This window comes from Sceloporus occidentalis, unplaced genomic scaffold (genome assembly GCF_023333645.1).
Source record: "Sceloporus occidentalis isolate IW3139 unplaced genomic scaffold, rSceOcc1.0.p SCAF_25, whole genome shotgun sequence".
Lineage (NCBI taxonomy): Eukaryota > Metazoa > Chordata > Lepidosauria > Squamata > Phrynosomatidae > Sceloporus > Sceloporus occidentalis.
This window is the reverse complement of record NW_028317005.1, coordinates 7,867,355-7,894,801: the sequence shown is the minus strand read 5'-3', so window position 1 is coordinate 7,894,801 and position 27,447 is coordinate 7,867,355. Positions and strand designations below refer to the sequence as shown.

The following is a 27,447-nucleotide window of genomic DNA, read 5'->3' as shown; positions in this document are numbered from 1 at the left end:
ATAGGTAACCCTCCTTGGCCGCACTTCATACCCCCAGCAGTTAGAAAGGCAATAGGATGCCATTCCCCTAGATTAATCTCCAAAACTAAACGTGATTTTATTTAATATAACTTTGGCAGTGACCCTTTACAGATACCCTGCCTACCATTAATATGATGGCTGTCCTTAGCTCATAGCATCTTTACACAGTGGCCTATGGAAAGAAAAAACATGATATAATTAAACCGGATTACAAACCGGTGCAATCTGTCAAATGAAATCCTTAAATTCCTATGATCTGTCATTTATGTTAGAAGGAATTGGCAGCAGTTTGGATTCGGAGGAGTTACTAGTGAAGGGGGAAAGGTTTCAATTCTACTTGGCAGAGAAAAAATATAAAAGAGGGCTGCTGCTAGTTCTACAACATAATAAAACAGACTATAATGCTTTAACAAACTCTTTTACAATATGAACTGTCTTTGTGGCATAGTCATTATAAATTAACGGGAAGTCTAGTCATTTCTGAAGTTGTTCCCCAACAGTCTATTAAAATGCTCCAAAAGCGGCGCAGCACCGTTTGCCAGCGGTTTATAGGGGCTATGCTCTATTCCCAGTACTCCTCACCTACAGAGTTACTTCTCAGTTTACAAATTAAAACACTTTGCTACAAAAACCTTTAGATTAGCAAGTTTTAAGGGAAATTACTGAACGGAAAGCAGCATTTCCATGATTTATTTTTATGGTTCTTGACAGTGGCCTCAAGCAGCGAGCAGAAAGCCTGAATGCACATATGTGATCTTTAACAGGCAAACGTTAAAGATTCTAAAACTGCGATTAGTAGCTGGTCCACCAAGCAGTAACGTGATCAGCGATGGCACTTCAAAGGTTTTAGCTGCCAAAGGGTTTAAGCAACTGCTTACTAAGGGTCCATAGATTTATCGGCACCCATTGATTTTAAGGAAAAGTTGAACAGGACACTGGGGTGTTAGGAGTAAAAACATTACAAGCCATAATCTCACTTGGGAACTTCCCAGGGCTTCCTGCCTGTAGCTTCTTCTCTCTTGCCCCTTATAAGAGTTAAGAACGTGTTGTTGCTAGATGGAGCAAGATGCGCATAGGAGTGGATCTGGTCCCAAGGTTTTCACTTTGTATGGCTGCACCCGGAGTCTATTTTCTCTGGCTTAATCTATTTCTCGTATACCACCAAACTGTTTTACTATGTGTTCCTTCACTCAAGGAAATAAACATATCTATTTCCACGTTCACACAAGTTGAATACCAATGGAATACCACCTTTTAGTTAAGACAACATTCTATCTGTTGCGCCATGTGTCATCCCTACGTTAACTTCTGCAAGCAAACCTAGATGCTTTGCTGGTACCTGAACAAAAAGTGTACGTGACTGGCTATTTCTCATATTTAAACCTCACTCATCTAGTGCATCCCATACCATATGAACCATGAGCTAAAAGAGCCAAAGGTGCCCCCACAGCACTGGGTTAACTTTCCGAGGGACGGTTTACTAAAGAACCAGCCAAGTTACCTGACCACTGCTATCTATGCAACTTGTTGTTTGCGTAGAACATGAAAACAAGAACACGCAAACCATGTTCAACTGGGCCACTGTAACTGTCTAAGGTGCGCTAACATTCCAAGTCAACGAATGTTGAGAATAATTATACTTTATTAAATAGCTGAAAGAAACACTATTCATCAGGAGGTATCATCAGCAGATAACATCTGCTTCAGCTTTTAATGACCATGTGGGGAATAGCTATGCCCCAAAAACAATTGCTAAAAGAAAAAACAAAACATTAAAAACGCACATTTTATTCTCACAAAAAATTATTTCTCATAAGTAAAGCCTGATAAAAAAAAAATATATATATATATTTTATTGAATTGAATAATACTAAACTAACCTATCACTACATTTTTATTCCATGTACTTATTTTTGTGTTTAATATCAAAATGTGCTCAAACTTTTCTAAACGAGGAGGGAAGATATTAAACCATATTAATCCAAGAGAAGATGGAGTCTTCCATTCGATGAAGCAACCTCTGAGGACCAGAAAGACTAAAACTGTATATCTGTTTGTGTGTATTAATGCAATAAAATGTTTCAACTTTGACTACAAACTCCAAACCCTTTCCAGAAATAATTTATATTTTCATGGGAATGGTAAATTATGCCACTATTGGGATGTTACTGAAGGACATACAGATTGTAAGCTCGTTTGAGCAGGGCCCTCCTCACCCGTTGTTTCTGTAAGTCAATTTGTTATGTTACATACTACTTGTCCACCCATTGTACAGCTCTTCGGAATTTGATGGCTCTATATAAAACAATAAATAATAATAATAACACAAAAGGCTTCCAGTAGAAAGAATAAAATAAGATTTGCTAAATGTATTTGGTTAACATACTAGCGAGTGCATTGATTTTGATCCTAACAAGTATGTGCCCTGAGTAAGCACTTATTCATCAATATCTCTAAAACATGGCCAAATAAGATGTTGACAAATAAACACAGCCTTGGCAACAACGCTTCTGAGCTAAACATTTAGAACATAACGCGTAAACTCCAAAAATATTGTTATTAAAATAAGCCTACATCAAAAGGATGCTTATACAACACAGAAGTTTACTTCAAGATGCGCAACTATTGAAATTTAATAAGACACTTTCCTTAAAAATAGCATTCAACTCCTGTGCTCCAAAGATCACTCCACACTTGGTCAAAATAATTCATCTGATGTCAGCAGCATGTCCCTCATTAATAAATACACTCTAGGATTTGATAGCTAATGGTCCACCAATACTGATCTGTCAAAGTTGATCCTTGCAGCTTAGGCTTCTTCTTCCTTTATCCTGCAGCCAGATCTTTAACTGGCTGTCAGGAAATAATTTGGCAAGCATCAACAGAGACATGGCTCCAGGCTATTGTTACAGATACACATTGGCTGAATTTAGCCGATTATAAGAGCAGCCCCTTTTATGAATTTATTTAAAACAGTTTGGTGCCTAAAAGTAAATATACCGTTGCAATCCTTACACACTGGTGGGACTCTCTATTTTCCTACCTTCTTTGTTTCGTAACATTTTAAATATTAAATAGAACCGAAGATTATTAAAACATTTGACTTTTTTTCATTTTCTTTTTAGCTGCAATTCTTTTTTTTTTTCTTTCTTAAATTAATTAAAGTGTGTGTTAGAATCTGTCCTGCCCCACACGGATCATGGCTATGATAATCCCTACCAGAGTTCCTTGGGGAAGATTAATGACCTTAATATGTATGGCTTGGACAACAGATGAGACCTGGGCTGATATGAAGAGAATTTTCCATATTCTAAGAATGGGGGGGGGGCATATTTTAGAGAGATCTCAAGAAGCCAAACCTTACACGGATCAAATGAAAGGTTTTAATTTTTCTGGCACCAGACGGCTATCCTGTTTCCCTACTTCTGGATTTTATGAACGTGTCTCCATTTGGAAATTAATCATTAATAACACTAGTGACAGAGGAGTGCGAGTAGCTGGATGATGGGCTGTACTATTAATTCTGAAAGTTTGAGTTTACAATAAGGACAACAAGTTAGCTTTTGAAAGGTATAGGAAGGGAAACATGTACAGTCGTGTGAAAAAATGTCAAATCTTCTTTGAATTTTAGGTTTTTACATATCAGGACATAATAACAACAATAACCTGTTCCTTAGCAGGTCTAAAAATTAGGTAAATACAATCTCAGATGAACAACACACGACATAGTACAGCTTCCATAGGAATTAAGATGCTAAATTTGCTGGTCTGGAGCATTCACGAAGCCAAGGAGGAAAGACATTAGCACTGAAGTTACAGAAGCAATTGTTACTGCCTGTCAATCTGGGAAGGGTTATAAGGCCATTTCCAAACAATTTAAAGTCCATCATTCTACAGCAAGAAAGATTATTCAAAAGTGGAAAACATTCAAGACAAGCTTCCCAAGAGTGGACATCCCAGCAAACTCATCCCAAGGTCAGAGAAATTGGAGGCCAAGTCAACACCTTGAACTCGCTGTTTTGTGTTCCTCAAACCATTCGTGAATTATTTTGCTTTGTGGCAGAGCCAAAGCTGTGTCCATGAAAGGGTGTAAATGGTCTGCAACAATGCTTAGCTAGTGGTACGTGTCAATGTAACATCAACATGAACGCAGGACCAAGGCTTCCCATCAGAACATTGCCTCCGCCGGCTTGGCAACATGGTGCATCCCGGTGCCATGTGTTCTCCAGGTAAGCAACGCACCCGGCCATCCACATGATGTCAAAGAAAACATGATTCATCAGACCAGGCCACCTTCTTCCATTGCTGCATTGTCCAGTTCTTATGCTGCTCTGCCCATTGTAGGTGCTTTCGGTAGTAGACAGGGGTCAGCATGGGCACCCTGACTGGTCTGTGGGTATGAAGCCTCATAAGCAACAAACTGCGATGCACAATGTGTTCTGACACCTTTCTATCAGAACCAGCATTACCTTTTTCAGCTAATTAAGATACAGAAGCATGGCTGTTGGATTTAACCACATGGACAAGCCTTCACCCCGTACGTACATCAGTGAGCCTTAGCCAACCATGACCCTGTCGCCAGTTCACCTTTTTCTTTCCTTGGACCACTATTAATAGGTACTGACCACTACAGACCGGGAACACCCCACGAGAGCTGCAGTCTAGCCATCATAATTTGGCCCTTGTCAAAGTAGCTCAGATCAATTCTTTTAATGTGCAAATTATTTGAAATATGCCCCACTTTAACGCAGGACCAGTAAATGTCGAAATTACTGAAATTACTTTTAGAAAAAAATATAACTTGTGGAATACTTTTTTTTTTTTCTTTGCACATCATCACGTGTTGCTTTACACATTATCCTGAAACTTATTCCTGTGTGCAACATGACAATCACAGTTACGTAAGGTCTTAAATATCAATTAAAACATCACTTATTTTGCTATTGTGTCGCGAGAGTCAATATTTTACTGCATCAGCGCAAGATTAAATCAGGCCATTTCTGATAATAGCTTTAAAGGGGAACTTCAGAACACATGGGTGTTACAATAAAGTGTGTATCCAAGGCCTAGCAACTAACCTGCATAAAAGAACATTAGCAAAAGCAAATCCATAAAGTAAGATGTATGTTTTAGTTACTTTGCAGAAAGGAATCACAACGCTGGTGACATGATTAGATAGTAGCCTCTGATTTGTTTTTGGTTTTTTTATGTACACTTCCTACAGAAAGTAAACACCGTGTAAGATGAGATAATCATTTCCCCAACTATTAGCTCTACCCAAATTCCACGTGTTAGCTGCATTTGAGAACCAGATATCATCTTGTAACAAAACAAGGTGTTCGATGCTGTGTGTGTAGGCAGAGTGGTGTCACAAGAATATATGTTCCTTTCCCACCAAACATTTACCCTTCGCCACCGGTGAAAGGCAACAAGATCTCTTTACAACGTCTCGTCTTTTTCAATAAATTTTGCATGAAAACATGTTACCCAAGCACAAAGTTGCCTGCTGTAGCACTGGAAGTATGATAAATGTTTAATGAAAACAACATCTCTCAGCTTGGTGTCAGACAACAGCTATCACACAGACCCGCTTTGATCTAGGCAGACACTTAAAAGGAGTTCTGAGAATGCTTTGCACCACAGATCTCTATAACCTATATGCAAATAACAGGGAATTAGCATAAATGACTTCCTGCTGCATAAAGAGGATGCAAGGGGGAGAAAAATATGACAAGCTCCAAATAAAAAGCTAGCGTCTGCCGTCAGACTCAAAAAGTCAAGAATTCTTAGCTTGCTTTGTGAAAACGCGGTGCCACCGTGATATGATGTAGCATGCAGAGATACCAGGTGCGGGTGTAAACCAGAAATCTACGTTATCGAGCCCCAACCATGTGCTGCACAACATGCTGATGTGCTATGAGCAAATGATACATACATTATACGTGTCATATAACCACACATGTCACAATCGGGTTACAACTCCATTAAATACTGATGCTGGATCTTCACTACTAGTAGGAATGGCTTTACTTTATGGCCTAGATGTCATAAAAGTTGCATTTTGACAGATATGCAGCGTTTAGGACATCTAGGCCATATAGTAAAGCCATGTCAAAATGAGATGAATGGGAGAGGAGAGAGTCTTAGGGCATTAAAGAAAGCCCTGCTTGTGAGCTTGAAATGTTGGGGAGTAGTAGAGGCTAATTGGCTTCATCATGCAAAAGAGGATGTATAAATAAAATGAACAGAGAGGTGGGTTAGTGCTTGGTTTCAGATGTTTGCCAGCAGACCGCTTATGGTGGTTAAGAGAGGTTAAAGGAGGGGAAAGAAAGAGAGATGAATAGGAGAAAGTATATATTATCTATCATCAATATATCAATTCAATTAAATGTCACTGCGTAAAGGTGAGTTAAGTTATTAAGTTATTATTAATTGTTGGTTTATATAAGGCCATCATACTGCGCACACCTGTATGCCACAGCTCTCATTGGTAAAGAAAAGCTAATTGAAACATTTAACATTTTGCAACTGTATTTTATATTGAAAATGACAAAACACCACAGGTGAATGTGTATTTTTAAAGTGCACCGCTTAGTCGAGAGATCAAAGACTATGTTCCTCAGGACTGTATCAAGTACCAGAGCTCATCAGAACGCACAGAAAGTCAAGTGAGCAATAACTCATCAATTGTGCCAGGCACCGATTATACAATAAATATAAAAGTGATGGGGAGCAAAGAGATTGTGATTTAAATAATCTGAAGTGCTCAGGGTAGAAGGTCCCCTGAAATGAAACTTGGGTATTATCTAGGGAGCAGTCTCCATAAGTAATGCTGTCAGAAGCACTGCATTTTCAGTCATGGTTCTTCCAAAAACGGAGGAGGTCTCCGCTCTATACGATGATATGATGTTATTTTACATCTCCGTTCTGAGATGGCCTTCACCAATCATAACAAATTGCTAATATCTCTACGTTTAAAGTGAGAAACATCCACATTACCATGATACAACTTCCCCACTTGGGTTTAAATCAAAACTTCTACATGGGAAGAGATAACAGCTTCACGCTGTTTCTCCAAGGAAGCAGTTGAGATAAAATATGTATAGTCTATCAGAGGTTTCAAATGGTTAGCCATCAGACGGATCTGTACACTGAGCCTCTATTACTAAGATCCTGACTAATCACTGACAAAAGAGAAGTCCTGTCAAGAAACGTAAGGAGCTAAAGCCAGAAAGAACATCATTGCTATTTATCTTCCAGATGATATCTATTGACAAAGGAAATTTAAGCCAGACTTCCCAAAAGTAAAGAGATCCTATGAACACATCCTTAGAACAATCATATTGTACATTAGGATGGCCACAGTCACTGCATATACAAATCCTGATTAGCTTCACTTTTTCATATACGTGCTGTGAAAAAGTATTTCCCCATTCCTGATTTCTTCAGTTTTTGCACATTTGTCACACTTTAATGTTTCAGATCATCAAACTGGGGTTAATGTCAGGCAAAGATAACCCGAGCAAACACAAATTGCCGTTTTTAGACAAAGATTTCACGCATAGAAGGAAAAAACTATCCAAACCTACCTGGGCCTTATGTGACAAAGTAATTGTCCCCTTAGTTACTAAATCAGCCAGTTAAGCAAACTTAAATGAGAAAGTAATTGACATCTATCAGTCTGGAAAGGGTTACCAAGCCATTTCTAAGGCTCTGGGACTCCAGCAAACCACAGAAAAAGCCATTATCTACAAATGAAGAAAACCTGGCCGGCCTACCAAAATTAATCCAAGAGCAGGTTGACAACTCATCCAGGAGGTGACAAAATAATCCAGACTAACATGTAAAGAACTGCAGCCCTCACTTGCCTCAGTTAAGGTCCGTGTTCACAATTCCACAATAAAAAAGGAACTGGGCAGAAACAGCCTCCATAGGAGAGTTGGACCAAAAAGAAAACAAAGGCTCAACTCGCATTTGCCAAAAAAAACACCTAAATGATCCCCAGGGCTTTTGGGATAATATTCTGTAGAAGAAATCGGAATGGGGCAAATACTTTTTCACAGAACAATACGGTGGTCTTAATAGCATTTTAAATACCTTAATATTTTAATATAATTTTAATACCTGTTGGCACAAAGAGGCCATATGCAAAAGGTGGCACTGTATGCCACACACTGCCTGCCTTTAATGACAGGGAAGGGCATAGCCCCCTTATGCCTATTTATTGCTTGGAAGGTTTAACCCCTTAAGGACAATGGGCGGTCCCTAAACCCATTGAAAACAATGCATTAAGGGGTTAATCTAAAAAACAAAAGAGAAACGTTGAAGGAGCCTATTCTGTTTCTAGGGCACCACACGTATCAGTGTCTTCATTCGCATCTCATGACTGCTGTTCTGGACAAAAACTATGAATGAGACAAAATTTACTGAAATAGCAATTTTGCCAAGTAATTATCTTACAATAGGCTTACAATACACTTATTTTACTCAATCTGTATTTATCCATGAAGAGCGTGTAAGGTATGATATAGCGTATATGATCCTCAATACTGCTTATAACATAATTTGCATGAAGATAATATATGTCTCAGATGAATAATTTGTCAATCATATGTGTTTGCAGATTAGAATACTAATATAGTAAACGGCACAACAATGGTGCACTTTGTACACTCTTTAATCCAATAATACCAACCCGAGCTTGGAACTTGATTCTTTTTCTTTGCCTCTGTCCTTCTCCCTGGTCTTCACCTTTTCTTTACCTTTACCCCGGTCCCTTTCACGGGACCTACTGCGAGACCGTCTTCGACTTGATCGTTCACTGCTTCGGCTCCGAGAGCGCTGGCGATGTCTTGATCGCGACCTGTTCAAAACATACCATAATTAAATATTAATTCAGCTGCATCAGATAGCAAGTGGGTATTGTTCTTATATTATTTTTATACATTAACAGTGTCAGTTTAACGTATATGAGCAAAGGTAAATTAGGCGATTTCTAATATAGCTAAAGTGGACTAGTTGTTTCACCGTGGAAAAAAGAATCTTGATTAATGAATCAATGTAACAAGTCAACTCATGTGAGATAATCCATCCTATCTATGACTGGAAACCTACAAACCAGAGTACAGATGCACTTGAGTTCATGAAGCCCAATGTAGTTGCCTTCTGCACCCTGTTATGAGTCTGTGCTACTCGTAGGCATGTTGGATTGGCCAGTGGTTGCCATATACCACAATAAACTGCATCTGTCATGGGTTGACAATAACCTTTAATGCAACCTATGAAAGGTCACTCAATTTGGAATGTATGAACCCCGGATACAGATGGCATTTTTACGTAATTTTTTTTTTTTTTAATGCAATTTCTACAGCGCTAAACATAGCAATGTAGTTTAGTACTGCAAAAAAGTGTGTTTTTGTAACTTCCTTAATGTGTAGGTCACCGCGGCAAGCAGTCATGTGATATTTGGCCACCATGCTCCTCAGGCGGCAAAAAAAACACAGAACAGAATGGATATTATTGCTCATAGCAATGCTAATGATGTCCTGCTTATCTTATTAAGTCCTGTCCCCATAGACTTTAATTAGTCAGAGGGTCCCTTCTGGGTAATTAAATCTGTATGATTCGGCAGTATGATTCGGCAGCGCTGTGTTTATCTAGCCGATTGAAATTTTTTTTAAAAAGCTACGACACATACACATAGAAACTATACAGCTACCAAAATAGTGCATTATGTCTTAAAGTATAATTATATTAAAACTATTTTTAAAATACTATTTTAAGTGATGCTTGTAATAATACCTGTAACGGGTTCACCAAGAGAGCTGTAGTAACTCCCAGGGATCACCCACATGTATCCTCCTCTTGTCCCCGGAATCACTTCCAGCACCAGCCAGCATGCGCACCTTGGAACCCTGCTATGTGTACCCAATAAGTAGACACAACTACCTTGAATTGAGTACAGCAGGAATGAACAGTTTATTGTTGTAAAACATAGACTCATATAGCCACAGAACTTCATTAACATTGATAAACAGGTGCATGTAGACAACCCAACTTTTAATCCCCTTTAGCTACTGAATATCCCCCTGGTAGCCATCCTGTTAATGGGATTAGTCAACACAATGGAGTTCCTGCCTGTTTGGCAGCCAGACTGGAGCCATCTCTGACTACCTTGGGCCTTGTATGACATTCTGTCACATATCTTCCCTTTTAAAAAGAAGACTGAACTGGGGCCAGACCCCAACCTGGTCTGCAACCAGTTCAGTCTGGGAGCACGGTTCGGGTCCCAGGTGAGGACAACAGTCCCACTCGCCAGGGCAGGGAGACAGGGTCCATAATCTGTAGGTAGCAGGCTTGCTTTCAGTCCTCTCCAGGGGCCCCAGTGATGGACAGTTCCGTCACACACTCCATCACATATCTCCTTTTTCTGGGGGAGACTGATGTCTGATAAGACCCCACACGGTTTGTCTCCGAAGTCACTCTGTATATCTGGACCACCACTGCCAGCCCCAAATTGGTACTCCCCAAAACAATTGAACAAAAGAGCAGTACTCACCCAGCCACACTCTGCTTCTCCCAAATAACGCAACTGCCACTGGGAAGAAGGGACAAATGTGCCTTCTCCCTGGAGTCCTCTCAGCCGCTGGGGAGAAGACAGAGAGGCTGGGGTCCCTTCCATATCAGGTTCTGGGCTGACTGCCCGGCACCTCTGGGGACTGCGGGTGGCGACCTTAGTCCAATCCACCTGCATGGTACAAATGTTTGTATGATCCGCTGCGAGGGGAGGGAAGCCACATGCATCCCCTCCTGTATACTTCATCTGCTGGGGAGAGATGTTGATCTGCCTCTCTCCCATTGCCAACACTTCTGCTGGGGATACAGGATCCATAGAAATCACTGCCTCTGGGCAACATTGCGGGGTTAAAGCCAATGGAGCTGGGGTCACAGAGGGGAGCGGGCAGAGGCCAGCGGCACTCTGCCCTGAGGGCAGCGATTCAGCTGCATTTGTAAAATCCAGGTGCACCACCAACTCTGGGGCTGCCTGACCGGACCCTCCTTGGTTGCTGCAGTCAGGCTTGGGAACAAGGGGAAGGGGTGGGCAGAGACCAGCAGCACTCTGCCTCGATGCCAGCAGTTCCCCCAGCTGATCTGGCTGGGATATGCAGGGGGGGTCTCGGTCAGTTTCTGGGCCATATTGCGGGGAATAGGGCAAAGTGTCTGGGGTGAGGGAAGGGAGTGGGCAGAGGCCAGCTGCGATCTGCTCGGCTGTTTGTGTTTCTGGTGGGGGCACAATACTCACAGGATCCACCTCCTCTGGGGCACACTGCTGAGCACGGTCAAAGAGTTCTCGGTAGGCCTGCTCCAGCATCCATTCTTGGTAAACCAAATAATCGAAATCAGCCCACAAGTCAGGTAGGTAACAGGGCACATCTGCGAGGATCCCTTCCCTGAACTCCTGGATCTCCTCGCACCGATATTTCGTAGGAAAGCCTCCTGTAGGCTTACCATTATCAATCCCGGGCCGCCAAAGTCATCGCCCTCTGGCAGGTAGTCATCCTTCAGCTCTGGACACCACTGTGCAGCCTGCCAATACATGGCCCGTATCCACAATCCACAGTCATTTCTAGTAGAAGCAACTTCTCCAACTCAGCCACCAAGTCCTCTTGGGGCTGCTCTCCCAGGTACTGCATTCGCCAATCTAGTTGTAGCACGTACCATTCCTTGGAGGATGGGAGGACTATTCCCCGGACACCCTGGTCCACTCTGAGAGAATCCATCCAGGCATTTATGTAACTCGCGACTCTGCTGCGCACCAACACGTCCTGTAGTGCTGGAACCATCTTTGGCTTGCTGCTGGTATACCCACTGGTACGTTTGCAAGGAGGATCCCGCCGCTGCCATCAATGCAACGGGTTCACCAAGAAAGCTGTAGTAACTCCCAGGGATCACCCACATGTATCCTCCTCTTGTCCCCGGAATCACTTCCAGCACCAGCCAGCATGCGTACCTTGGAACCCTGCTATGTGTACCCAATAAGTAGACACAACTACCTTGAGTTGAGTACAGCAGGAATGAACAGTTTATTGTTGTAAAACATAGACTGATATAGCCACAGAACTTCATTAACATAAATTAACATTGATAAACAGGTACATGTAGACAACCCATCCTTTAATCCCCTTTAGCTACTGAATATCCCCTGGTAGCCATCCTGTTAATGGGATTAGTCAATACAATGGAGTTCCTGCCTGTTTGGCAGCCAGACTGGAGCCATCTCTGACTACCTTGGGCCTTGTATGACATTCTGTCACAATACCTATTGTGGGAGACCTCTTTTTCAAAGCGACAGTTTAGTGTCCCTGACACCCCACTACTCGGTGAGTACTAGAAGCAGGTGAGAGGACGTCACCGAAAGCACTGCAATTTAAGAGAGAAGATGAAAGATAAAAGAAAGAAGAGAGAAGATGAAGAACAAGAAGATACGGAAGTGGTTGGCAGACAAGGCAGGGAAATATTTAGAGAGCATGAGCATGAACGAGAGAAAGAGTGATTTTCATCCAAATGGAATGGGCAGGGAACGTAATTTGTTGGCCAAAAATGAATGGGCCCATTTGCACATGTCTAGTGAGTACTTTAACATGCATTTCCCCAAAACAAAAATAAAGCATTGTCCTGCTGCAATTTCTGAAATCAACTGCAGCACTTTCCACGCATGCACATTGTGGAATAAACCGATCCCTGCACGCAGCATTGTGCTGGAAATCACTGGAGGTGATTATATATAAAAAAAAAGAGAGGGGCATTTAGCTATGGGGGGGGGGAAGGCAAAATTCATATAGGAGGGACCACACTGCTATTAAAGCATTAAAGTGAATGTGAGGGCTGAAGAGACCCTTTAAATATAACGTCTAGAAATATTGGTAACCAAAAACAAAATGTAGTATTATTGAGCTGCAACAAGGTGTCATTCATTGCATTGAGCACTTGACTAAGTAACTGGTAATGACCTAACTAGACATTAATCTAGCCAGCATATGCCCTTTAATGCATACAAAACTAATGTGCCCCCTTTAAATCGTCACCCCCCCCCCGTGCAAATGCAAGGGTTCGAGGGAAACGGACACAAACACTACCCCAGCATGTGAATATACAGAAAGTGCTTTCATGGATTTTAATGGGAATGCTTTCCTGCCACTGATGAAAAACACACCACAGGGCAGTGCAATGAAACTCTTGCACTGCAGCTTCTCCTAAAGGTAAGCTTCTTTTTTTAAAGCAAAATAATCATATTAGAGTTCTTTAATATGCATTCTTCATTTGTACTGGGGTACTTCATTCTTCGGGGTACTGAAGTGTCCCTTTAATACTTCCCTAAAACTATGGGAATTGGAATAGGTCAATATTTGGTGACAAAAAAAAATAATAATAATAATACCAAAGGGTTCCTACATTATCTATACCATAATGTAATAAACAGATAAAGTCTCATAACACAAACCAAAACAGACAATGTGGAATGAACAATAAATGCAAATATATACATATACAACTACAAAAAATAAGTCGGAAGCTGCAACGTTAATGTGTGACAGGAGATCCAAATCACATTTTAACATAAAATCCCTATAAATAGTAACCAAGTTCATTGTCAATTTTGATGAAAACAAAAAGATCAATTATTATTGAAAAAATACGAACAGATTAATTGAAAAGTGGCCTGCAAGAACGACCCACTGCTATGGCAAAGGTTAAGTCACTTAGTTAAGTTGAAAGACCATCAAAGATTTCTCAGATCCAGATAGGCCCATATGTTACAAAAAATTCTGTGAAAAAGCGATTATGTTCCAATCTGCTTGTCGTGTCGGACTTGCAGAACACACAGATGCTTGGCTCGTTCCCTTTCCCAAAGCCTCTCACTAGATAATGGACTTTCTCCAATACCGTTTTCATGTGACAAACGCAAAGCAGTGTCTTCATTCAATCAACACCTAGACTGGCTATTATATATTTTTATATATATTTTAAAAAATAAAATAAAAATACCTGACAACACCCTCCAAAGAAGTAAAAAAAAAAAAAAGGTTTTCATAAAAGCTCGTTTACTTACTGCACTATATGTGTTAATTTGCTAATTTCTTCACAGGTAATCAATTAAAATGGAAAATATTGGATAACATTAGTTTCACTAAGTTTAACAGCTGCTCCATAAGCTTAATTAATTTCACAAGAGCCATATGTATTCTCTGTGCAGACCGAGTTGAAACAGAAAAGGCAGATTTTAAAATAAGTTTGTGAAAATCTGCATTTAATTAGCAGGTGGGCACTACAACTGCATAATGTTTTATACATTTTTATTTATGAAGTGACAGAAGATCTAAAGGCTTTTTAAAATGGCGTTTATTGTTTGAATGGGTACTGTTTTGCTGCATGCTAAAGTGATTTAAATCCTCGTAGCTGTTCTTTGAAAAAAAAAAATCATAAACGATGAAGGAAAACATGTGGAAAACTGTAAAACTAGAAAGAATTTGCGACAAAAAACAGATACACATGCCATAACCGAGAGGAAACTACACTTAATTAAATGTACACTACATCTGGACTATCGGCCCTCATAAAACGCAAAACTATTAATTTTCATTGTTATAAAGGAAATGAGGTCAGTGTCATTCGGCGTTTCCCCAAATTTATGAAACCGTGGCACAGATAGATCGTTTATACAAAAATTATAGATTTCTAATTTAGGCAAGAATGATTTTTGCCCATAAAGGCAATTTATTAGGATCGGATTTCTTAAATTCAAATTAAGCGGGAAAGTTCACTGGAACGTCTTAAGGGACTATCCCCTGCGTTAGCCAATTGGCCTTTGAGTCTTTCCATTGTTATTTTAATTCTGTTGCTTGGGAAAAAAACCAAACATTCTTAAGTTTAAGTGTTTTGGTTTTTTTTACATTTTAACCCCTTCAATCCCAGGGGTTTTTGGTACCTCAAAGCCCGGAGCAATTTTTGGGGTATGTCGGTTTAGCGATTATTCTCTTTTCCTGTGAATAGTGTACCCATGTAAACTATATATTGTTTTTTCAAGGAGAGATAGAGCTTTCGTTTGATACCATAGTTGGAATTTAGAATGAGAAATTTAGTAAAAACTAGCGAAAATTAGAAAAATAAACTAATTTGTTTTTAAATTTTCCCTCTGAATCCTCACAAAATTAGGTAAAGTGATGGAAAATCCCCTCCAAGTTTATCAATTCAGGTGTCCTGATTTCAGAAATACCTAATTTATATCGATTTTCCAGACTTTCCCAGCACCAGGGAGCATACTATAAGGTGTACAATTTTGTATAATTTTTATGCCTATGGCTTAACGGGTTTGGGGGTTGTGAACGGGGGCAGGAGGGTTATACTGGCTAGATGTTATGCTAGGGCAATGGGAAGTAAGGTTTTTTTAATAATTTTTTTATTATCTTTTTTTATATATTTTTTTTAATTTTTTTTTATTTTAATTTTTTTACATTTTTTTTGTATTTTATATATATTATTTTTACACAGAAATGGTTAGAGATCCTCCTAGGGACCTCCTGAACATGCCAGTGATGTCACAACGACATCACAGCTCACATTATAATTTTTTTTTGTATTATTTATTATTATTATTTTAATGATTTATTTAATATTTTTTAAATGAATTAATTTATTTTTTTCCAGCTTTTCTCTTTCACTCCCCTCCCCGCGATCCCCCTGCACCGATCACACTGTGATCTCTATGCAGGTCCTCACAGACCTGCATAGAGATCGCAGCGTCTCTGTGCCTCATCGGAGGGCAGGATATCCCCGCAGGGTTACTGCTGACGTAACCCGGAAGGGAATGCCCGATCACGCGTTTGAAACTGCGCGATCGGGCAGTTTACAGTGTAACATCTTACCGGCTTTCATGCCAGAAGCTGTTACAGGAGAACGGACAGCACAAAGCCAGCAATGCCGGCTTCTGCTGTCAGTGGGGAGTCCAGGATGTCAAACGACAGCCTGGTCTCCCGTGCAGCGGCAGGGATGTGTCGTCCATAGGGGTTTCTTAATAGGCGTTTTTGGACGTCCCGGTACGTCTATAGGGGATTGAAGGGGTTAAAAATTGATATAACAAAGTGTATTTACCCCTGGATGATAAAAAATGCAAACCCCAATGAATTATGTGAGAAGCAGGTTCTCTTTCATCCTTATAATGTGACAATTTGTATTGCGTAGCAGAGCTGTCACACCTTGTGTTATCAGATAACCGGCAGCTGTCAGTGGCCTTCATGCTTGTGTTAAGCGAAACAACAGGTTAACACATGCTGCGTAACAATAGCAGATAACGCCATGTATTTCCATGAAAAGTTTAATGATGCATGACGTAACCTCTCCGCCGGCATCAATGCTGCTGTGTGGCTATATTCACAGAGGCCACCAGCTCTATAACGTCTGGTAAATATAGTTATTTGGATGAGAGGATTCCAGTAATGTACTATATTATTTATATCACACACACAGTATATACATATACTTACAGGCTCGTGTTCTAAATAACAGTAACAGAAGCAATGAGAGGTAAACAAAGGCAGGGGCACAACTCTTATTAACTATGTACCGTCCTGTGCAGTTTTGCTCCTGTCTTAGCCAATACGCTATGCAAATATATAATGGCCCTCTCCACACACAAACCTTGCAAGATGTCTCTGCTAAACAACATCTAATTCATTGCTTATATATAAAGATTTTTAAAAGAGAGATAATTCTATTCCACAGGTCAGGCATATTGATTCCACTGGGAAGATATCCTTACGTTTGGATATCAAAAAATGCATTGTTGTTTATGCTTCTGCATCACAGTGATGTAATTGTACATATACCGGTAACTTATACAACATTAGTCCCCAGTCTGTCCAAGTTATCAATTTTGGATAGTTAAATGACAATAACCTAAACATTTTTTATAGCTATCACGTACTTCCAATCAAGAACAATAAAAATGATCAACTATCATGATCACCCAGAAAAGTCCCAAACCTTAATTGTATATTATTATGATGTATTGTGCTTTAGAATAAATTCTTGTATGCATAAGGTGAGTTATGGAAAATCTGTACTTGGTACTAATAATAAGGTTCACAATGTAAAATAAATGGGTATCTAATTCTTAAAATATGAAGTTTATACTCCAATATAATAATCCAAAAAATAAAAGCTAAGAACCCCAAATAATGAAACGAACCAAAGAGATATATTAAATATGTTAATACTCCAGGGTTGAAAACATATGAAAGGTGAATTTGGAAAGAAAATATTTTTTTCCTATTAAATTAGGATGCTCGAGTGCAAAAGGACTAGAAACACAATTATCATTTGTTGGTTTTTTTTTTAAACTAATTATTTTTGAGAACAAGGTATACATTTCGTTATAAATTTCACTTTGGAGGCTGTTCCTCTTGCATACCACCCTATCAGAAAAGAAAGCGGTTAATACAGAGAGGGAGTTTAAACATGCGTGTCATAGGCATAAATCTATCTTGCATATAAGACTAGATCAAGGACTGATTAAGGTCTAAAAGTGGGCAGACTAGATGGGCTGAAAAGGGGATGGGGGTCGAAGCAGTTACCACACTGGAGTAAGACAGAAGATAAATCCAGCTTGTCCCCCAAGCCCGAAAGGAACTTGGGTATTAAGATGAAACTTAATTGGTTTTGCTGCTTAAAACCAAGCATGTTAGGCCAGTTTAAGATGAAAGCACTAGCCTTCCTACTACTTACCGTGTTTCCCCGAAAGTAAGACAGCGTCTTACTTTCTTTTTATCCCTAAAAGCCCCACTATGTCTTACTTTCGGGGTATGTCTTATATTGGGAAAAAATTTTCGAATTTAATGCTTTCCTACCTTTCCTTTCTTCTTTCAGCTTCTTTTCCTCCTCTTCGCCAGTTCTTGTCTCCTTCCGGGTCAGAGGGCACGGACAGCGGTGGGCGCGGCTTCAGTGTTGTGCGCCGGGATCTGACAAGAAACCCCGGCGCACAACAGCTGTTGCCGCGCAGATCACAAGGGAGCGGTATCGGAGGTCATTAACAGACCTCCGGCTCCCTTGAGTGATTTTAAGCCGGGTTGAACCCGGCTTAAAATCACTCAAGGGAGCCGGAGGTCTGTTAAAGACCTCCGATACCGCTCCCTTGCGAGCCTGCTCCTCCAGCGGCGGACATTACTGTCCGTCTCTGGAGGGGTGCCGGGTGCCGCAGGTTGGCACCCCCTGGAGTGTGGCGCCCTGTGCGGTCGCACACCCCAAAGGTCGGCCCTGCTCTAAGGGGCCGGCCTTAGGGGTCTGCGGCCGCACAGGGTTTAAATAAAAACATCGGGGGCCGTAGGGGGACATATGTCTTACTTTCGGGGTACGGCTTATATTAGCTGACCCCTCTGAAACTCCCGATACGTCTTACTATCGGGGGTGTCTTACTATCGGGGAAACACGGTAGGAATAGAATTTCTAAAATGAAAAAAGTTAAAAAATGTTTGAAATATCAACGTACCTTTATTATTAAAAGTCTGTGTGGCTCAGTGATTTTAGTCTTATATTAAGACATGAAAGGAATGATTAGAAACACATTTTTCATAATGAAAAAAAAGCAAAGTTGACCTTTGTTTTATTGGACTACAATTTGCTTCACCACTGTTTTCTTAAGCTACATGAGTGGTTTATATACCTTAACAACACGCCACAGATGGCTCTGATTACATTTAAATGGACAAGGTACCCATTCAATAACTTTCACAGGCTCCTTCCTAATGGGATATAATAATAAATCTGATATAGGAAAATAGAACAAAAAAAAAAACCTATACACCAATCATAGTGAGCCAACAATAAATTATTCAAACCCGACGCTTCAATAATGCAAAGAAATCGTCAAAGTGGCTTAACGCCCTGGACCAGCACGGAAACGGTATGTTAAGAGTCAAAATTCATCTCGACCAAAGAAAGGCTAAGCATCCTTTAATACTAACAGCTGTCAACATTTTGCCTATAGATGCCCCTAACTACTAAACTCTGGTGAATGTCAGAGCTCCATTTGGCTCATTTGAGCTTCCTCTCTTAATGCTTAATGACCAATTCCTCGGGGATGTCCTTAAAAGCCCTAAATGTTGTCCTTGGGAAGAAACTTTCACTCACCAATCAATCAGACGCAAATTGGATGATTGTGTTGAAATATCCAGCAATGTAGAAGTTGGGGAACAAATTAAGAAAAGGTACCGTACAGATGGACATGCCTACTGGCGGCAACCTCGACAAAGAAAAAAATTTTTTTTAACAAAGGCTGGGGGGCCAAGGGTTTCTGATGGAGGGATATTTTTGATGTAGCGAGGGTTAACACAAAAATAAAGGAGACACAGTGACGAAGGACTACCTGGCCACATGAAAACCCAAACACACTGACAGACACAATTACTTAAATAATTGTTAATGAATTGAAGAAAAAAAAAAAAAGAAAAAAAACAAAAAAAAAAACTTTCCATGGACCACTTGAGGTTTCGACCTCTGCGGGAGTGAAACGCATTTCAAACCCAAGCTCAGCGCGATTGATTAACGTTGCCAGCCAAGGCCAGTGTGTGGCGGGAGCTGTTCTTTCCAGTCTATCACATGGCCCCAAGGATAGTTAAATGAACCTTAACATGGCTACAAACAGCTCAATGACTACACAGAGTCCTGCCAATTAGAGATAATTAGAGATTCATTTTGGTGGCAAGTCTTTTTAAGTGCATACATAATGATGCAATGATGCTTATTAGTAATCTTATACGAGTTATGCTCAAACAGCCAGAAATAATTATGCAAGTATCACAAAGCCTCGCACATCTCTGTACTTCACCTTAATGTATTTAAAAATCCACTTCATTACCTCCAGTAATTAATCCTCCATTAATTGCAGGAAAAGCCCAGTTTACCGTGCTTCGTCTCTAATTATCATCTTATAAATAGTTATATTTCTAATTAATGTGTTCATTAAGTAGGATATCTTTCTCAAAGCCACGCTAAGAGCAAAGGTTCCGCCGTTCTCTCAAAAGCCTAACTAGCCATAAGGTGAGGCCATTTTGGTTGTGTTTGCTTTCATTTTATTATATTCAACCTCCTAATTGGCATTTAAAATCTAATTTGGAAGAACTTCAAGAGGAGTATATAAGGAAAATAGGAAAATCGTTTCTCCCATAACACAAAAGCTTAGAGCTTTAAGAGGAAAAGTTTTTTTCTGATGATGAATACATTTTCTGTGTTCGGTCTGCACTTCTGGTGCAAATTAGCTTAATGGTGAAAGCAGGGGAGAAAAAAAAAGAAAAAGATGCAGAGTAAAAATAAATGGGTCATTAACACACACTGCTTTAAAAATGAGCAGCACGAGCCACACTGACCAAGTGCAACAATTCACAAAAGGTTCAACGGTCTGTGAACGTTAATGCTAAATAAATATTTAACCCCTCGCTAGGTCAAGAAGAAGGGGGGGTTAAGAAATGAAACTGAACCCTTTGAGTGCCGGTGATAGGATAAAATTTTCCCCGCCTGAGGGCAGGCCTTTTATTGTATTTTTTTGCTTTAGTTTCATTTAGGTAATAAACTTATTAGCAATTTACACTTTTATTAGAGAAACCAGATAAACAAATACATGTTTTTTTCCAAGACAAGCATAGCAACATATGTCTACAAGTGTGCCATCTTTTGGTGTATCCACTTTTAGGGCCTACAACTACAACAAGAATATGGGAGTTGTGGTACACAAAAATAAATATATTTATATAAAATAGCTTCCTTTTTTTTTTTTTTTAATGGTGGGGGGGGTTTTATAGTGGGGAGTGGTACCTCTGAAGTCACAGTGTCTGATCCCCTAGCACAGATCAGGGTTTTCTACAAGCCTGCTTGCCAGCTGATCCCACAATAGATTAGCTGGAATCCTGCAGTGACTAAGATTGTGTGGCATCACTGGTTACCATGGTAGCAAGCAGCCACATTTGCTTAGTAGCCAACCGGCAGCCCCACTACCATACCTGGGAACTCCCCAGATTTCACCCAGACTCTGGGTGACTACAGTGGAACCCCCGGGTCTCAGGAGTGATGTTGCGACATCACACTCCCTGCCCACTTGCTCTATGACAATTGCATGACATCAGAGGGACCCCCCCCATTGAGATCAGAGGGCCTGCCCTCTGCCGTCACGGGGACCGCCCACTCACATCCACTGTCTTTTGCAATACAAATGTGGAATTAAAAATGAAATTTCAATTGTTCAAACAATTAAGACTAGGAATGATGCTGCTAATGCTAGATTTTGTTATAAAGAAAAACGGGTAGAACAGGACCTTTAAGGAAGTTCCTAATGACAAATGAATCAGAACAGTTGCTCACATACCCTCATCTTTGAAATTAAAAGACAAGTCTACATTGATCGCTGATTTCTATGGCCTCTTTACACAGCCACATTGGATATTTATTATAAACGCACTCCAGAACATACTTGGAAGCAAACGTAATCTCAATTTATTCTTCCTTGCAAAATGTTTTATAACAAAAAAGACTTAAAGTGCAATAAGTACGTTGGCATGATTGTATAGTGACAGATCTACTGTCCTAGAATGAACATTCAAAAACATTGTAAAGGGAAAAGTGCGGCATTCTCTCACAAAAGCTGGGAAGAGTTAGGATCTCCCTTGCTTTGTACGAACGAGCTGGGAGAGGCGTGAAGTTACCCAGACTGTAGTGTACTCTCTAGGGCCCATTTTGATGGCATATTAAAGGCTTGTTACAGCCTGATGTGGTTTGTGTATAATACGCTATTCCCGATGGCCAATTACAGAACTCAGAATCAGCCCATTTTTCAGTGTTTCTTCTGCGCAGGGAAAGGGACGGACTCGCCGCATGGTTTACGTGGGCCATCAATGCCGTGAAAAGGTTATATAAATATATGACAGCATTTCAGTTGGCCTTATGAAATTTACAAGAAAAAAAAGACAGCTTGGTAAAATATAGTAGTTATTAGAAAGAATAAAAAAGTACAGAATATTCTGGACACACAAAACATATACTCATAATTATTCAATCAAAAGTTTTGGGCCACTTAGAAACGTCCTCGTTTTTTTTAAAAAAAATCTAATTTTGTCCATTATAATAACATGAAGTGGATCAGAAATCCAGCTCAGACATTGTTAATGTTGTAAATGACTATTGTAGCCATTGTTAATGGAACATCTTCATAGGCTCTTTATCACTCCCATCACTCCTGTGTTCCAATGGCCTGTTGTCTTCGCTAATCCAAATTTAAGTTTAAAAGTCTAATTAAACACTGGAAAACCCTTTTACAATCATGTTACAGCCAGAAACGCTCTTGCTTTTAATGAAAACAGCTAACCGACCTGTTTTAAAATAACACCTTATGTCTACCATGAGAGCAACATTTAACCCTCCTTTCTCAGGACCTGCATGATTATTCATCTCCAAGTTATCTCTGTCCGATTGGTAAAGAACTGATTGTTGTCGATTGGTTAAGGAAACCTTTGCGAGGGTGAGTCAGGAGAAAGGCGAGATCCTCAGAACAGGACATTAAACAAGTCCTGCCAGAGATCTAAGTACCCCCTGGGGTAAAGTAATCCTCTTCTTTTAAACAAAATATAACCAAACTATTACACTGACAAAAATAATGAAAAGCAAGCCACGGTGTAGTAAAATAAATGAATTTCGTTTAACTGCTTTGGCACATGGTAATTATCCGGTTCCTCTGTTTTAAGGCTTTGTCCCTCTACATTCTTACACAGAAGTCATAGAGATGGACGATACATAGAGAAATGAAGCCGCCGAGGAGAACAATTCTGAAGCTGCTCTTAGAATGGATTCTCCAAAAAATCATAAGGACTGGTCACTACATTTCTGTTCTTGATCACAAAGTTACACAGAGATATTTTAATCAGGCCCACCTTTTGTCATGCGTAAAACAATGTGATTTAACAATGTCGACTTCTTTTCAAAGAACAAAAGTAGGAAGAAGTTATTTAAATTATGTAAAATCTATATGGGTATAATATTTGGGCACAGCCTAGGCTGTGATTAAATAACATGATAAATGTGTGATGACACTGGACTCTAACAAGAACCAATTTAAGTGTAAAGCAGCATGAATTTATAGTGCTGGAAGCTTTAGTTGTAACATCTATGTCCCGGTAGGTTAGTGTATTGTGGAGTACTTTGTACTAAATAAAACAGCTCTCCATTTCTAGACAATATTTAGAGGGGGGGGGACCTAAATATTCACTAATTATTTTCTAATGCTAAAAATAATAATAATAAAAAAAATATATATATATATATTTTTTTTTACTTTTAATCAATAGAATAAAATTATATTTTGTCTCACTGCCCAGTATAATTCTCAACAAATATTTCCAATCTTCAGCTAGCCATATTTTCAAGATGATGCCATTATTGCCATTTCCCTAAATAATATTCATACTCTGGGGCCATATTCTCCCTCATTTTGAATATCATACATGTTTGTACCCAAATCCCTTTCTTCATATTCTGTCATGGTATCAATCACTGCCTCCTGTCCACTCAATCCATTTTTGATTTATCAGCCAATGTCTTTCTGGACTCCATAACTCGACCCAAAGCACCTTAACAAGACAGTGACAAATAGCCCCCCATATCACATCAACCTGTTCCACTTAGTAAACTAAGACACAGAAAGCGTGACATCGCCGCATAAAGTATTCTATGCTATTCCCCAGACTGATGTATATTAATGAGGAGATGCGATTTGAAATGCTTCTTCCACATCACCATCTAATATGATCGAATTAGAAAACGGAATGATTTATTAAATTTTGCAAGGCTGAAATACTCCATTGTACCGTTCCACATGAGGGTTCGGAGGGGGAGCTGTTGCTTTCAATTTCTCTGTAGAGGACATAACAGAGTTTCACAGACAAATTATTGTCTCAAAGAGGCAAAACGTTATTAAGCAAATGCTCAATAACGCAAAACCAAATTCGTTTTTTTTTTTAAACCCTAATTTAATGTAAATCGTGGCTCCTTTGCGGAAATTCAGTTTGCAATCTTATTAAGTTGTATTCGCATCATCCCATCTTCCTCCAGGACAGTTTTGCATTAACAGTACTAGTGGGTATAGACACACTCAGAAACTCCAGGGTAAAGGCTTACAACATTGATAGCAATAATTAAATACAAAAGCAATTGAGCAATAAATATAAAACGGGTCAAATGAACACTGAGCAGGTTTCATTTTGTGTAAAACTGGTTAGGAAACAAAGTATTAAAAAGGGTTAATTTTTTTTAAAAAATGCCTAAGTCTTCAAAAGAGTCCTCAGATGTAAAATGGATTCATGCTGATGGTGCGAATTAAATCCTGAAAATAAAAATCCAAGTCAGTCGAGTGATATTTTGGGTGACTTTACCTGCTCAGACACCACTATGAGCTGATTGTTTATGGCAATGCTATTGAAATCTGTTCCTTCAAAAAAAAAAAATGGTGGCAGATTCTGTTTCAAGTATGGCATGACAGCAGCCAGAGCATTCCTAAACTGTTATCTTGCTATGTTGCCAAAAAAGACACACAGCATTTAATAAGAGCATTTTGTGCGTTTACATTTATATACCTTTAACAATTATCACACATTAACAAATTACTAATGGCACACCGAAAGCCTGTAAGATTTTTGAAATGAATGAAAAATGAATATTTTTGGTAAGAAAAAATAAAACAGAAGTATGCTGCTGGCACAAGTATTTGATCCCCAGACATTAATAATCGGCAAAGCTGCATTTTGCTGCAGTAACAGCTTTCAGTATTTTAGGGTAAGTACACATCCAGCTTAGCACACCAGTTTGGAGTGATTTGGGCCAATTCTTGTCACCTTGCACTAGTTTTTTTTTCGGTGGGTAGCAAGCTTGGTCTGGAAAAATATGACTATGACAATTTATTTGGACAAAATAAGGACTTAAATAAGTTAGCAAGTAATTTCACAATTTGACACTCACCAAACTTCACAAATACAGAAGTTAATATCTATGTTATTAGATTATACAATAAAACAACAAACCGTGCAAACAGTATACCTTGATGTTCTTGACCTGTGGAACTTGCGCGACCTGGTTTTCTCTCTTTCTCTGCTGCGACTGCGCTTCCTCCTTGAGCCGTAAGAGGAGTCACTGCTAGAACGGTGCCTGCGTCTAAAACGTTTAAAGTAATATACAGATCAATGCTTAAATTCAATATGATATTTGGCTAATATCTCTATGCTTGACAGCTAATCTACTTTTCATTTGCATTTCCTTCAAAGGAACTTAACGGAAAAGAAGGAAGGATTTATAGACTGTTTCAAAATCAAAATAAATATTTAAAAACGTTGGAAAAATGATTTTACAACTTATGAGTCTTGATATAGCTGTGAAATGTTAAAAACTCAACAAAATGCAATAAAACGAGTTGTGGTTTATAGCTGTACTAGCAGAAACTTGATCTAGAGCAACATAATTCAGCGCTGTATGCTCCGCATTTATCTTTAACGCAAAGCAAATTCCACATGGAACCCAGGACCTTTAAGACCACTGTGGGTTTTTATCTAATAAAACAAAGTTGTTCATACTTGATGCCTAATGTTTGTTTTACAAGAAGGTATACTTTATACTTTGAATGTCCACTGCAAACTACATATAATAATGAAGAAACATGTTCTCTTTCTAACAACAGCTTAGCAAAGCAGAAACCAAACCTTATACTATATGTCATGTCACCACAAAGCCCACCTATGTTGCTACAACTCCATAGTCACATGTTATCACCTAATTAATTCATATTAAGCCGCCTTTGAGAGCTGCTTCCAGAATATAAGGCATTCTTAACCAATGCCCTGCATTAGCCAACAAGTATCTTGAAGTATCTTCCACAAGGGCGACACAGAATTACACAAACAAAAGAATGATTCAATTGTGTATGAAGGATCGATGGATGGATCCACTGGATTTTATCCCCACTACTATCACCAATGACACAGTGCAAGTAATACGGCTTGAATTAGATGGTCCCAATCCAGCAGTATTCTCTAGCCTCCATAATAACATCAGCAAAACACATACTTATTTTAGATGGGCCATAAGCATTCAACATTTTTTTTTAAACATTATGATCAAATGATTATGATTTTTAAGATTTTTTCACCAGTGCAATACAACTCCAATACATTTAGTTCTAAATATTGCAAACTGTGAGGACATAATCAGGATCTATGTTTAGGATGAGAGATACCACTTTTGATATAATGTTGCTAAATATTACAATACTGTAGTGAGAGCCAAAAGAAAAGGGAGAGAAAGAAATTGTGTCCTCTTTTAAGAAATGTTATTGTAACAATATCGGCATTTTGTAGCATAGTAAAGAAAGTATTACTGTTCTCTAAAATTCATATACTGTTACAGAGTGATGGTGTAGTAAGCAACTGTTTCAAATTCAGTGGTTGGAGTAATGGGTGCAGCAGTCCTTTTATTCCATAGATTGATTCCATAATTAAGAGTTTTCATTGCCTTGTGCAGTTCTCTCGTAAGGCCTAATAGCATTGAAAGCTATATTGTAATTGTATTTCAATTTGCATAACTTAATATATAGTAGAACCTCCTACCGCTTGTCATGGGAGTGTGAGCTTGAATATGTCTCTTTGGAACGAGACCTAGATCTCCTTCCTGACTTTTTACGAGTGTACGACCTCCTGTCTGACGAACTGCTGGAGGAAGATCGCTTGCGATGTTTTTTCTTCTTGCGGGTCCTGGATTCCTCTTCTGAGTCTGTGGAGTGACGTCCCATTCTGTTCCTACAAAAAAATATATATATTTTTGTAAATCTAACATTTTAACTTTATGACTGTATAATGAAAACATATAACAAAAAATACCATCCACATGTGAAACCGTATTACTCATCCCGTCGTTGCTTATCGCTCCCTCTAAAAATCTTTAATCACTCTTCACAGACTTAACTTTAGGAACATACCCTCCGCTGTCATGTTTTCACAGTAGTGATTGGCTGCTTGAAGCAGCCAATCAGTGGCAGAAAACAGCACCTACTCAAATCAAGGGGAGCACTTTCCGTGCATGTGCACAAGGTTGGGTCATCACATTATACACACCCCAGAGCAAACTGAAGACAAGTACACCGTGCGAACGCATAACACATCTCATGCAAGCCTAGGAGCCAGGGGACGGCAAAGAGGCAAATACATTGGGGCAATTCTGCTGAATGCTTCCAGGCATTTGCAAGGGGGACTACGTGAAAATATACCATACAGCTCTCATATGCATTAAGGAATACACAATGGCTGAAGTGTCCCAAATATATATATATATATATATATATATATGTGCGGA

At 39.4% G+C, this 27,447-nt stretch overlaps 1 protein-coding gene across 1 annotated transcript in view; it reads right to left on the bottom strand.

The window, feature by feature from the left end:
* Nucleotides 1–26,887, bottom strand: part of LOC149300356 (serine/Arginine-related protein 53-like) — a 119,897-nt gene extending 93,010 nt beyond the window's left edge. The window contains exons 1-3 of the mRNA XM_089485310.1: nucleotides 26,706–26,887; nucleotides 25,147–25,260; nucleotides 8,717–8,884 (exon numbers count right to left, since the gene is read on the bottom strand). Coding sequence (XP_089341436.1) covers nucleotides 8,717–8,884; nucleotides 25,147–25,260; nucleotides 26,706–26,887 — 464 coding nt within the window. The remainder of the gene's footprint in view (nucleotides 1–8,716; nucleotides 8,885–25,146; nucleotides 25,261–26,705) is intronic.
* Nucleotides 26,888–27,447: the final 560 nt, after the last annotated feature.